Consider the following 15,157-nt stretch of genomic DNA (forward strand, 5'->3'; position numbering starts at 1 on the left):
TAAAAGAATTACAGTTGAGAAAAATCTAAAAAATCTCACTCCACAGTCTTATCTGAAATTTTCACATATACTAAAAAACTGTGCAAAAAAATTTCCACTTAGCTTTAAATAAGCCATTATAGACTAACAATATTTTGTTTGCAGCTTAATATAAGGGGCCAAGTCACCACTCAGTCTTCCAGCACTTTAACTAAAGGTGTCAGCCTGAAAATGAACCTAAAATGGTAACACCCATTAATCTGTGACATCCTTCACAGATGAGTGACGCATTTAAAAGATGAAATTTGCTTGGATATAAATCTATAGTGATACGTGGGATCAAAACTTGAGTTTTTTCCCAAGTTAAATACATCATCTACCAACATAAATGCTCTTCTATCATTAAAAAAAAACCTTCATATTATAAAAAATTTATAGATAACACTCTAAAAAGCCATGTAACATATTCCAGTACTACAAGGAACGTTTAAAGGACAGATATAATTAGCTCTTAATATACAACTAATAGATTAATAATAGTGAGATATATTCTAGCCCAAGATCAATTTCTATTGCCAAATGCAACTCTCTTCATAATTCTGGAAGAAACAAATCACCAATTCTATATGTAAGGTCATACAACCGATATGTATTCAAACGCTGTATATCTTATGAATACTGACATCCTCAAAAGGAAGATGGCACATGATATAAAGAACTGTTTTCCAGTATTTTACTTTAAGTGCTTAAAAAAGGGAATTCCCTGGCAATCCAGTGGTTAGGACTCGGCTCTCTCACTGCCAGGGCCCGGGTTCGATCCCTGATTGGGGAACTAAGATCCTGCAACCCGAGAGGCGCGGCCAAAATAAAAAAGTGCTAAAAAAAAAAAAAATGGGTGGCAATTACACCACAACACCTATCTATCCTGTAACATAGGCCATTGCTGGTTAAGTTTTAATTTTTACTATATCTGGCTATATGTCAAGTAAGCAAAAGGCCATCTCAATATAAAGAATATCCTGGATTGCAAAGGGAAATTCAGAGCCTGATAAAGATCCAAAAAGTTTAAAAAATATACAAAATAATGGCGCTATAGGCAACTAAAACAACCAAAGAGTGGAAAATTCTGTACTTTTCTTTTTTTAAAGGACTGGGTATAGAAATTGAGGAGAAATATCTTAGAACAGCTGATAAGGCATATTTAGTAATTTATAATGCTAAGAAATGTTAACACTGAAAATAAAGGCCAATACCCAGTTTTCAAATTCACAAGTCCGTTAGCATGTTTAGCATTTTCTCTTTAGAGACTTCAGTTTGCAATGAATAAAGGCTACCATTATTGATGACTCTTCACTGAGATTTAAGAAATAAAATTCTTTATCTGCTAATTGGTGCTAAGTATCAAGGACTTTATTGGTTGGAGTAGACAGAAGAAAGTGGTTAAGAGGCTTCACAGAAACAACCCCTGCTGGCACATTACCCACTAGAGAAGACAAAGACTACTTATGTGAACTCTTAAGTCTCTAGATTAAAATCACCAAAAAAGTCCCTTCATGTAGTACCAAGTCCAAGCTCTATAAGTAAACAGAAGCTAAACAATTTTGAGCTTAGCTAAAAAGAAGTGTTATTGTTTGTATTATGTTTCTATAATTTTGCAAGTCACTAAGCTAGTGAAGGTGTCACTTAAACAATTTATAAATTTTGATATAAACTAACTTTAGTAATTACTTCTGTATCTTCCAAGTTTCCAAATCATTTAACAGTAGCAGTAAAGTTAGATGAAAAGATACATCAATTTTATAAACTGTCTGCCAAATAAACTGAACAAATAAGTCATACCACACTTGCAACATATATATGCCTAAGATTTCCCATTATATATTCAATTCATTATCCTCAATTTGTTCAATTAATGAGAACCTCATACTCAGAAATGCAATCCAATCCCACAAAGGCTTATGATTTAAAATGTAACCTTAAGCCATTTTTAAACAGTTCCAAAAAGACCTCAGGAGACTGCTGCTATTTAAAATAAAATAGTTATTTCTGACAAAACCAAAATTAGTAAAGAAGAGATTTTTTAGAAAGGCTCTTTCAACAACAAATCAAAATTTACATACCTGTAATATCAAGAACAGAAGGAGATGCAATGTAGTATCTATGAACTGTTTCAAGAAGTTGAGCACCATGGCCTTGACCTTGAAATGGAGTCAATATCAGCATCTGACTATAGTAAAGAAATTATATTAAAATATCACAACATGACTGGTTTACAAATTGCAAGTCACTATAGTAATATAAACACTTTAAAGTTTGTGTGATTTTTTTTTTCAATCCACCTTCAAGAATTCCAAAAATTATTGAGATACTCAAAACTGTAAACATTCAATCTTCCACGCTGTTTCAAAGGGAACAATGAAATAAATCAGTACATAGCCAATGAATAATGGTGATTTTTTTAAAACAAATCAACACTATTATAAAAAGTATTGGAAACTTCAGCAGTCCCTTCCTCTGAAATAAAAGACAAGGCACGTGTTATACTGCCAATTACCTTACACGTGGCCGGGTTTTGTCTGGGTACACATAGTAATTATAGACTGTCATGTAGCCTACGGTCGCAAAGAGTGTAGCTCCGTCCTTATTATACTTCTCAAATCTGCAGATAAAACAGAAAGCCAAGCAGGTCAATTACAGTCGCGCTCCCATGCAGTGTCCATTTTCTTTTCCATTCTCTGACTGAATTTTCAGTGTCAGCAAGCTACTCTGTGAGGGCCCAATGGGTACACCTGCTATGTTCTGAATATACAATTCACTTAATTGGTGTGCAGCAACTTGGATAAATCAGACCTCTTTACATCACTTCAGTGCACTTGCCTATTATAAAGATGAATAGGTGGCAAGTAAAAGAAAACACAGGCAAAGCTCGTTTTACTGTTTAAGCCTACATTCAGGGCCCTAACGGACAACAGCATTTTATTCAACTCTATTCTCAAGGTCTCCCAAAGCATAATGAAGGAAAACTCAAGCCTCATAAACAATAGATTTTCTTTCCTGGGAAAAATATCATTATACTGTCCTAATAATTGGGCCGCCACAATTAAAATGCTGGCTTTGTGGAGGTAATAAGGTCTACTGTTGCTTTAGAACTGTACTTACACTAGAAAGTAGTGCCATCTTTCATCATCCACGTCAATAAAGCTAGCAGTTTCAATAAACCACATCAAAAAGGTCTGAAGCCTTTCATGATATTCTCGAAAGCCTCTACATGTCATGTCAGCCTAGGGAAAAAGCCAGGAAAAGTCAGGTGAAACTCATCACAAAGGTAAGTGAAAGTCTGTAGAACACAAAACTATTCTGTGGGAAAATGTTTAGAAGTCTCAGACTAAGATGTGTACACAGACACACATACAAAACAGATCTTTGTTTTTAATGCTGACAAAGACTTGTTTCCTGAAGTTACAATAAATCACGGAAAAAAACATCAAAACAGGATACAGGTTCCAGGCAAATGAGGTACTTTCACCCAGGGAATATTTAGATTTATCTTTACCTTATAAATCTGAAAGGTAAAGTTTTCTCCTCCTGTTGGACTGAGAACAGAGTATGTATGAAGTAAGGTTCCAAATGGCTTGAAATCAACTTCTTTTTCCAGCAAGGAAAGAAAATCATTCGTGTTTGTGCAAAATCCAGGTGGAATGATTTGTCTAATTTTGCCCTCAACATCATCTGCCTAAGGAATGGAGATTAAAGGACACACAAAAATTAATAAATTTGACTTAGTTGAACATGCTTAGTTTTTCTTAGTTTTTCTTCAATTCACTGTTAAACTGAAGGTACAAACACACGGCGAACTGGGAAAGGATGAGTTTCATGTGTACAGGATGCTGCCACAAAAATGTCAGATGAACACAAGTACAACACAAATAAAAAAGAGGAGGTGGGTAGCCTGAAATCAACTACAAGAATGAGGGCAATGCTATAGAAATTTCTAACATCATGTAGAAAATGCTATGTCCCTTCAAGACAATTTAAACTGGCCAAAACAAAAGGCTGCTTATTATTTTACACAGCTGCTTATTATGTTACATGTGTCAAGGAGAGTATATTATCCAAGACATGAAAGGATCACCAGCAGTAGTGAGGTGAGGCTAGGGTCTGACCAAACAAATGGCAACCTCACAATAAGCAAGTAGGTCATAACTCCCTCATACACGAAACTCAAAATTAAGATAACTTAAAAAATATACCCACTTAGGAAATACATAAATTATATGAATGGATATATTATCCACTCATCCTATAATGTGGCACAATTTTTATAGAGTTGGATTTGTGACAGTAAAAAAAGGCAAGCCTGGACAACAAAATTAAACTCAGAGATTAAAATTATCCTTGTTAAATAACCTCAATGAATGTTAAACTATCAGCTGAGCAGACTTCATAATCCTTTACAAAACCCCAAAGACCACTTGATTGAATACATTTACTACTTCTCTTTAACCATGAATATTTGATGAAGTCTTACAATAAAGTATTACTGCTTCTCACCAGGCAATAAAACTTAATGAATTGGTCTCAACTTAACAAAACCTTATCCCTCAATACAGTCCCTAAAAGCCTGACATTACATTCAACAAAATGAGCTTGCATTCTATTCAAACTTTTTCCTGAACAATGAGGCCAGGTTTTTACTTAATGGAGTTTGCCGTGAGTTCAGCTGTAATGTTTGTATTGTATCTATTTCCACAAGGACTGACACAAGAACACTTTGTGTTAACTTACTAAGCAGCTCTTTCATACCGTTTACATGCATGATGGGTATTAGTTCTAAACCAAGACCCTTGCTACTTAGCATTCAAAACAGGGAAATTAAGATGCTTAGGACAAAATACACTACAAAAGGCTAATACAACATGCTACTAATTCCTGTCCTTTCAAACATCTTTTAACTAAGCAGAAGCAATGCACCTGCAGATGAATAGCACTTTATTATCATTCAGTTACATTTTCGGATAGAGAACGAAGGATGGAATTTATCACAAACAAGTTTTATTTTCAATGCTCTGGTACTACCAACATTTATATATAACTTGTTTATAGCTATAAAAAAAAAGCTATTATTTAAAAATATAGCTCTTCGACATTTTGCCCAACAGCTTATTTCTAATATGTGCACCAGTCCTTACAATCCATTCACCCTCAAGATCAAATAAACTGCATTTGACAGAACCACTTTTGCTTATTTTTAAAGTACTATTTGATAAATTATTTTTCCTTGATACTGCTATTTAATGTGAAGAGACCATCTTAAACATATTTTATAGAATTTGTACAAATTCAATAATTACAAGAGGAAAGTGTAATAATAAGGGATAGGTTTAATAGGTCTGTTGTGTGGCAATTAAAATCCAAAGTAGCGATGGGTAAAGTAGTATTAATTCAAGTTTTAAAAAGTCAAGAAACACTACTTTTAAATAAAGAGGTTTACAATCTATCAATTTAAAAGAAAACACTTCAAGGCATGTACAGTGTATATAATTTTAACTTTAAAAACTTTCCCTGTGTCCTGTCTTCTCAACAAGGCATTGCAAAGCACGATCAAATAACTTCACATATCAGGCACCAAATGTACTTCAAAGATTTCTCAGAAACTCTAAGTTTCAAGTAGCAGTTCAGATAGCAGATAAAGCAGCCAAAGATTTGAGCTCAACGAAGTTGAAAGAGAGTTAATGTTTAACTTTCAGCCTTCAGAGGATACCTATTTATTGTAATAAATATCTTCAAATAAATATTTTGCTCTGGGCAAGTTTACACATTAAGAACTTTTACAGGGGAATAAAAGGCCAAGTTTAAAAACAAGGAATCTGTTACATATAATACATTAGAGAAAATGTATATGTATTACATAAAATACGTAACATAAAACCAAACAGCTCTTCAAACCCAGAATTCAGAACTTTGCACCACTAAAGGAAAAATGCCTGCATTTCTCTATTAAATGGATTCTGCTTTAAGAAAAAAAAAATCCTGTAACTGTCATGTCTTACAGATCTGTACTCTTTTCTAAAAGAATAAATATATTTTAGTTCAGTTAAATATTCATTTTTCATATTGGATTACTGGCCAGACAATACAATTACCACTAGAGAAAACCCCCATATACTCATTTTCAATTTAATGTAGAATTGAAGATTAACTGAAACCTTTTAGTTCCAATGCTTGTGGCTAAACGTTTAGATTCTGTTTCTGAAGATCCCTGAAAAATTCCCTATCTTCAAGAATATTCTAAACTTTAAGTAAAATTATGTAAAAATACAGTTCTAGAAAGAATAAGAAATTAAGCTGACTAGATCAAGAATCTAGAATACAACCTGATATATTTAATAAGGATATGCCTTACAAATGTTTTCCTAACCCTTGGCAATATCTTTTTAATAAGGAAAGCATAAAAGTAACTCTTCTATTCAGGTCTTCTCTTAGGTGACTCAAGATGAAATATTTTAGATTGTATACTTTCTGACTATGGTCATCTCAATTTCCAATGTTCTGTACTTTGTTACACATGAGATGTTTCCATGAAGCAATTTTTACTATCCTTCATCACTGCATAAAGCAATGTACCTGAGACTAACTGGTAGTCTGCTGTAATACAAATATGTTAACACTTGTACACGTGTACTTATCACATTTGAAAACCAAATTACCTCTTTCGTGTCTTATCTTAAACAGCAGCATTTGTCTAAATTTGTCTGTGGTGCTTTATTTTTGAAATAGCAACTTTAGAGGCATGTTAAATAGTAGTACATGCTATCATTTACTTGGCTGAAGTGGTGAAGACAACATTAACTATAATTCTAAGAATATGCTATAAAACAAGCAAAAAAACTCCATATCTACATAATTTGCTCAAGATATGCTACAAAAACAAGCAAAAACACTCCGTATCTACATAACGTGCTCAATCTTACATTCTCTGACAATATTTAAGCTGTAGAAATTTCCATTTTGTTAGAGGAGTAGAGAAAAAGCGTGAATATTTCAACTACTGGAAAAACAAAGGTCGCATTATGTTAATTTATACTGCATTAGTGTTTTGCAACCTAAACTCACAACAAAGTTCCAAGATAAAAATCTAAATACATAATTTTAAAGCTTTTTATGATACTTCATATAAAATTACTCATTAAGAATGCTGACACCATTATCAAAAAAAGAATATAGTGGAACATACTGAAATATTATTAGTCTACCAAAGAGTTATTTTTTTGCTTCCTCAAGATTAAATTTTTATAAGTACACAGGATTTTTCTATTTAAAAAGCCCTAAGGAATCCAGAAAATTTAAAAAATCTGCTCTCATCTACTCTCAAACTCAATCCATATTAATGAGAGACAAGGATAAAACAGATGACTGAAATTCACAGATAATACAAACCTTATCCATGTACTTCAACTTTCTCCAACAAAACTTTCCCTAAAATATTAGCAGTTAGCAAGACTGAACAATCTTAGTTACACATCCTTCCACTAAAAAGCAATGAAATTACCTCAAGAGAGGGCAGGAGGTATTGATAAAGGCAAAGATCAGGGACAACCATAAGATGACCAAACCATCAGTGTCTGAATAATCAAGTTTATTGTATCGCAAAATTCAAAATAATTATGTTGTCTTTAAAGAGGATGTCTAGTGGAGATGTTTTACAGGCATCTTAATTGTAACTAAAAAATTTCAGGTGACACTGGAGAGCATGTAAAAGAAAAAGAATGGATGATGAAAGACTAATGTAATGGCAAAATTTTAACAAGCAAATAACTTCTAAGCAGATTTGCTGTGGTTTCTGACCACCTAAAAGGCTATATTTTTCATATGCAAAAATAATGCCACAATAGTAGAGTCTGCAAAAGCTCAATTATGATATATTATGTAATAACCTCAAAACAATACATCTAAAACAAAAATCTTGGGCTTTTTCCACTTAAATCTACTTTTCCTATCTTCCCCATCTCAGTGAATAGTACCACTACTGCTTAAGCAATGGGATCCTCCTCGTTCCTCTTTCCCTCATCAATCACATTTAATTCAACAGCAAATGCTACTGGCTCTACCTCCAAAGATATCCTTAACCAGACAACTAAATGCAGTGTGGCCTATAACACTGCAACATTCTGGTCTCCCTTCTTTCACTCTTGCCCCCTACAGTGTGTTCTCTGCACAGCAGCCAGAATCATCTTTTAAAAATATAAACCCTATCATATAACCCCCACCTACTTAAAACCTCCAAAGGCTATCAACTACTCTTACTCCGTATGACCTAGTTTCGCCAACCCCCTTCAACCATCTCCTACCTTTCTCTCCATCACCACAACGACTTAACAACAGTGATCTTTCTGGACAACAAAAATGCCAAGAATGTTCTCATTTCAGGGCCTCTGCATACATTGATCCCTTCAGATTATTACATGGCTGTCTCCTCTTCATTCAGAAACCAGCAAAATGTTTCTTCATACATTAACGTATTTTCATACATATTAATTTGTTTATTTAATATTTGTTCACTGACTGCTCCTCTTGGCAAGAAGGTAAGCTTCATGAGAGCAGTGACTTTGCTTTGTTTGCCACTAGATTCCTGGCATCAAGAACACAGAAGGCATTGTGAAATGAACATTCGCACTGCAAACTGAGAAGAGGCAAGCCCATTCCTCCCACATCTGCTACCCATTCTTTTTGTATAAGGGGAAAAAGAGGTCTCTGCTTGAGCATGTAATTTAAATAAGTGATCTTCGACCATGAAGCAAATAAATAGTCCTACAAAAAGGCATTATAAAAGATGGATTTCTTACTCCTAACACAGTACTTCTAAATGGAGAAAGCTGGTTTTCAAGAATGGAACAATTAGAAGTCAATGCAAATACATAGCTATTTTCACTGCACATAATATTTGAAAGATTCATCAATAACTAAGTCAATTGTTCCTTTGGAAGAAATTCAGCACTGCCAGCCGAAACTTAAAAAAACAAACAAACAAAAAACCCCAAACCAGCAAACCCCTCAAACAAAAGTGAATTTTGTATAACACAAGAAAAAAAACCCACCACTGCATTTTTTTTTTTTTTTTTTTTTTTTGCAGTACATGGGCCTCTCACTGTGTGGCATCTCCTGTTGTGGAGCACAGGCTCCGGACGCACAGGCTCAGCGGCCATGGCTCACGGGCCCAGCCGCTCCGCGGCATGTGGGATCTTCCTGGACCCGGGCACGAACCCGCGTCCCCTGCATCGGCAGGCAGACTCTCAACCACTGCGCCACCAGGGAAGCCCCCACCACTGCATTTTTAAAGAGTATCTAGCCGGGCTTGAAAGTTTAACAATCTAATAAGAAATATTTGATTATAAAAAGCTCCATTTTACTAAGTCTGTGTTAAATGCTAGTTTATCTAAGATTAAATCTTTTCAAGTATCAAATCACCACAACTACAGTATTATTCAGAATCACTTTTATATCTGCAAATTTTCAAAAATTTCCAAGGGACACAAACCACTGAATAAAACAAATGTTAAGTGCAGTTACATATTATTTATCTGACAAGCTTAGGCATCTCAAACAGAGTGGGATGGGAACAAAAAAAAGTAAGTGCTCAAAGTATTTCTGACACTGAAGTTTGAATAACGGATATAAGAGACTATTTTAGACCTCTTTATGCTATATATGATTCATGTTACAATTCCATTAAGTTTACTAATATGGTATTTTTTACCCATAAGGGGACTGTTTGCAAGCGGAAAGTCCCTCACACCAGCAGTAAATTGAGATCTAACAGCATAAAAGTATGGAAGCAGGCAAAAATAAATCCACATTGTAAAAAACAGAAATAAAAACTAATAAGCACAAGCGCCTGGGCCCATTTAGAACAGGTCATAAACAGTTCTATAATCACATCTTTTAAGAGGGTATTACTATATATTATGCATACTACGACTAAGTGATTCTTTCCCATGTACAATATGAATCATTTATTGATACTAGTTGTGGGACTTTGGGCAAGTCCTTTACAATAAAAGAAAACCAAACAATAATAATAAGGGGGCAAATCAACAAATGCAAGTAATGAGAGAAGGTTTTACAATAAAAGGGTGGGGCACAAGGTTGGCAAAAGGCTTAAGTCAGAAATTTAAAGTTAGTTAAAGCCTTGAAAAAGTTGGCTTCAATATCTTTAAACAGGAATGCCCAGGAACAGAACAAGTCTAAAATATATAATTTTTTGGGACTTCCCTGGTGGCGCAGTGTTTAAGAATCCGCCTGCCAATGCAGGGGACACGGGTTCTAGCCCTGATCTGGGAAGATTCCACATGCCGTGGAGCATCTAAGCCCGTGCGCCACAACTACTGAGCCTGTGCTCTAGAGCCTGTGCTCCGCAACAAGAGAAGCCACCGCAATGAAGAGTAGCCCGCGCTCGCCTCAACTAGAGAAAGCCCACACGCAGCAACCAAGACCCAAGGCAGCCAAAAAAAGGGAGAAAATGGTAGGAAGAAATAAGTCACCAGTACCAAACAATTTCAAAATCCAGCTAATTTAATCCATATTCCATTAGACCTGGGAATACTGTGGCCTGTGGGTCCATCCTCTGAGCCTGAAGCTCCACCTTCAAAATTGTTCTTCCTTTTTCTTGAAAGGTAGCACATGTTTGCAGCTGAATAGTGTTATCAGCCTGTTTCCTGCCTATAGAACTTTAGAAGTCCATTAGCCTTCCCTCATTCTGTCAGTCCAAACTGGCCGTGTTTCTGCTGATATAACACTCGCGAAAAACCTTGTGGGTAATCTGTGTATACCATGAAGGTTCATGTCAATAGACAAGGCAGTCCTCCACAGATGTTCCCTGAATTCATATCATAGAATTCAATCCCTATTCCTGGCTTTGTTGAGATTACTGAGAACAGTGAGTCACGTGCCTATCTCTTCAGCAAAACAAGATTACTTAGCCATACTCTTGGCTTTCTCCCCACAGCACACTTGCCTGATAATGAATCTTCTAATTTTAGTGTCTTCAGAACAGGCTGAGAATCTCCGAAATCATCAAGTCCTAGATCTTTTTTGCTTAACAGTTCTTCCCTCAATTTCTCTCTTTCCTCTCACATTTTACGAAAAGCAGGAAACCAGGCCAAAGCTTCAATACTTTGTTTGGAAAACTACTCAGCTAAGTATTCAAGTTTATTGCTTACAAGTTCTCCTTTCCACATTAATGCAGGACACAATTCAGCCAGGCTTTCTGGCATTATACAAAAAAGATCTCCTTTACTCCAGTTGCCAATAACATGTTCCTCATTTCCTTCTGGGCCCTCACCAGAGGCACCTTTTACTGGACTGTTACTAGTACTAGAAGGCATTCCTATTTCTATCAACATTCTCTTTTATAATGATATAGTATGTATTCTCTAAGATGATAAAAAAGTTTTCTCTCCCATGGTCCTAAATTTGCTCTGAGTCCTCACCAGCAGTGCCTTTAACATCCATATTTCTACCAACAGTTTGTTCAAGGCAAACTTGCTTTTTCTATCATGTGTCTCAAAATTCTTCCAGTTTCTACCTATTACACATTTCTAAAGACATTTCTACAGTTTTAGTTGTTACAGTAGTATCCCACTCCCTGGTACAAAAATCTGTATTAGTTTCCTATGGCTACTGTACTAAATTATCACAAACATGGAGGCTTAAAACAACAGAAACGTATTCTCTCACAGTCTAGAGGCAAAATCTAAAATCAATATCACTGAGCTGAAATCAGGGTGTCATCAGGGCCACACTCCCTCCAGAGGCTCTGAAGGAGAATCTGTTCTTTGCCTCTTCCAATTCCTGGTGGCTACTAGTGTTCTCTGGCTTGTGGCCACATTACTCAGCCTCTGTGGTCATGCTGCCTTTGGTGGGGCCATAATTCAGCCTGCCACAGGTGCATATGCTTCATACTCTCTGCCTTTACCCTCTTTTGGTTCATTTGCTTCAAATAGTTTTATAATGTAATCAGCTTAATTATCCATGTTCATAAAGGAATATATATTAGGAAATTTGGGATTAGAAATATGGCAAGAGAAATTTTAATAAGAAAATTGTACATGAAGTAAATGCAGAAAATTTAGCTAGTTCCCTCCATCTTAACTTTGGGGAAAATAAGTACTTTTAATGTTCAAAATAAAAAACTAAAGTTGGTAAATAAAATGCAACTCTGATCAAGTGAAGGGTTTTTTTTGTTTTGTTTTGTTTTGTTTTTGCGGTATGCGGGCCTCTCACTGCTGTGGCCTCTCCCGTTGCGGAGCACAGGCTCCGGACGCGCAGGCTCAGCAGCCATGGCTCACGGGCCTAGCCGCTCCATGGCACATGGGATCCTCCTGGACCGGGACACGAACCTGTGTCCCTTGCATCGGCAGGCGGACTCTCAACCACTGTGCCACCAGGGAAGCCCAAGTGAAGGTTTTTATGGAAAAGGTCCACTCAGGAAACAGATCAGGCTAAGGATCATGATCACAGCGTTAACTGGAATGACAGGCAGACAATCATCTCCATGACTAAATATTAAATATGTGGTTTTAAAGCTGCTATATAACAGATTCTCTCCTCCCTCAAACCTTTACATCTTATAATGTTTTATACTCAATTGGAAAACAGTTAAAAATAAATTTATTTCTGTTCTTACCTCTACACAGTCAAAGTTCTCATCAACTTTAGATGCATATTCAACACGGAACATTGTTGACAGGCTACCAGCAATATAATATAACAAGATCTTCAGACCCTTGTAACCAAAAGCAGTTTCACTAAAAGGGGAAAAACAGCAGTAATCTAAGACCCGAAAATGAATCTTTACAAAGTCATGACAAAGTATTAACCCTACATATAAACAAGTTTAACTTCATGGGTAGTTTCGAGATTTTAAACTATACTTATTAAAAACAAATACACAAACGAACCATACTGAATGAAACTGGGCCTCCGCTTTCCTCATTTATAAAGTGAGAGAATAATAACACCTACCTCAAGGATGTTTTATGGGTTAAATGAACAAGTTAATACATGTAAACTGTGTATAATATTGACTGTCACATTGTACAAGTATACTACAGCTACTGTTGCTGCTCTTACTGTTGCTACTACTAGGAGGCATTTCAAATCAGAGACAAGCAATGTCAAATTGATTCCTGGCTAGGCAAGCGGCTAAGATGTAGCCTTAGCCCAGTGCTTCCAACTTACCACTTGCATCCATCACCAACATCCAGAGCTGTTGAAAGTGGTGAGTGATAGTACCTGTCTGATCACACCCCACTTATGAACTCAGAAAGCAGATCTGGAGCTGCTGCTATTTTTTTCCAACCTTGCTCCCCGCTACCCATCTACACCTTGCTATTCCCTTTTTCAGCTTAAAAAAAAGTCTTCTGGGACTTCCCTGGCGGTCCAGTGATTAAGAATCCGCGCTCCCAATGCAGGGGGCATGGGTTCGATCCTTGGTAGGCAGAGATCCTGCACACTGGCCAAAAAAACAATCCAGAATAGGTAAATTTATAAAGACAGAAAGTAGATTAGTGGCTACCCAGGGCTAGGGAGGGTAGGGGAAAGAGGGAACAACTGCTAATTGGTCACAATGGGAATTTTGGTGGGAGTGATGAAAATTGGCAGTGGTGATGATTGCGCAACTCTCAATATGCTAAAACCCATGGAACTTTACACTTTAAAAAGCTGAATTGTAGGGCTTCTCTGGTGGCGCAGTGGTTGAGTCCTCCTGCCGATGCAGGGGACGCGGGTTCGTGCCCCGGTCTGGGAAGATCCCACATGCCGCGGAGCGGCTGGGCCCGTGAGCCATGGCCACTGAGCCTGCGCGTCCGGAGCCTGTGCTCCGCAACGGGAGAGGCCACAACAGTGAGAGGCCCGCGTACCACAAAAAAAAAAAAAAAGCTGAATTGTATGATAGAGGCTTTTTTTTTTTTTTGGCGGTACACGGGCCTCTCATTGCTGTGGCCTCTCCCGTTGCGGAGCACAGGCTCCAGACGCGCAGGCCCAGAGGCCATGGCTCACGGGCCCAGCCGCTCCGCGGCATGTGGGATCTTCCCGGACCGGGGCACGAACCCGCGTCCCCTGCATCGGCAGGAGGACTCAACCACTGCACCACCAGGGAAGCCCAGAGGGTTTTTTTTGAAGGTGAATACTGAAAGAGTGGTTAAAAGAAGCAGTGTCATTTCCAGATTTCTGTCTAGGCTACCAAAACAAAATATGAGCAGTGTCCATTCTAGGACTCTGAAAATTATATGTAGTAGAAAGGAGTGGCAATGACACTAGGATCAAGATCAATGTCATGGGTCCCAAGATACAGAGTTATCATGATTATGTGATTGTCATCTGCCTACCTTAGAGGAGGGGTATGCAAGCACACCACTTTTAATGACATGCAAAGTGAGTGTGCAAAATGCCATTAGAAAGCAGTACCTGTGAAATTAGATCCTACTCACTAAGGTATTACCATAGGAAGAGATTTAAATAGCAGTAAGAGGAAGAGAATAAAGTAAAAAGCTCCTTAAAGACAGAGATACAAAGAGAAAGCATTCTTATTTTTATGGTGTAATAAAACCTGTTTAAAATATGAAAGGCTCAAATTTTGGCACAAATCAATATATAGTAAAATTCAGTTATTAATATTTAAAAGCACATAAAATGCCTAATCTGATGTATTCATAAGAAATTCTCAAGAAACTTGTTCCATGAAGAGACATTTGTCAATTTAAAAACACATTAAATAAATATGTCCAAAATGTTGAAATAATGCATAGAGAAAATAGCAATAAGAGGGAATATTTTAAATGTCAACTATGTCTAAACACCCTTTCCTACTAAAAAAACCATGGTTCCTTGAGAATATGCCCGACTCCAGAACTAGCAGAGGAAGTACAAGGTGAACGTGGAACACCTTATTGTATCACAAGGTAACATGTCCTCAAAATGATGACGATATATCTAAAGGACTCAAAAAGCCAGTTTGAAAGAGCCAGTTGTTGAATCTGTGATAATTTGAGCATCAAATTAATAACAGTAAAAGATTATAACCCATTAATTTAAAAAAAGAATCCCTGAGTCTATTCTGATATAAACAATACACAAGGGGAAGAAGAGAAGCTGTTTTTTATAGCAGAATGCAAACTAATAA

The 15,157-nt window shown here is 36.7% G+C and overlaps 2 protein-coding genes across 4 annotated transcripts in view; one reads left to right on the forward strand and one right to left on the reverse strand.

The window, feature by feature from the left end:
* The window catches only part of SLC25A12 (solute carrier family 25 member 12), a 173,451-nt gene that overhangs the window by 33,813 nt on the left and 124,481 nt on the right, over positions 1 to 15,157 (forward strand). The window lies entirely within an intron of this gene.
* The window catches only part of HAT1 (histone acetyltransferase 1), a 51,235-nt gene that overhangs the window by 17,565 nt on the left and 18,513 nt on the right, over positions 1 to 15,157 (reverse strand). For both annotated transcript variants that reach the window (XM_030851933.2, XM_030851939.2), the window contains exons 4-8: positions 12,662 to 12,782; positions 3,533 to 3,712; positions 3,139 to 3,260; positions 2,534 to 2,638; positions 2,100 to 2,206 (exon numbers count right to left, since the gene is read on the reverse strand). In XM_030851933.2, coding sequence (XP_030707793.1) covers positions 2,100 to 2,206; positions 2,534 to 2,638; positions 3,139 to 3,260; positions 3,533 to 3,712; positions 12,662 to 12,782 — 635 coding nt within the window. The remainder of the gene's footprint in view (positions 1 to 2,099; positions 2,207 to 2,533; positions 2,639 to 3,138; positions 3,261 to 3,532; positions 3,713 to 12,661; positions 12,783 to 15,157) is intronic.

This window comes from Globicephala melas, chromosome 7 (assembly GCF_963455315.2).
Source record: "Globicephala melas chromosome 7, mGloMel1.2, whole genome shotgun sequence".
In the NCBI taxonomy this organism is placed as follows: Eukaryota; Metazoa; Chordata; class Mammalia; order Artiodactyla; family Delphinidae; genus Globicephala; species Globicephala melas.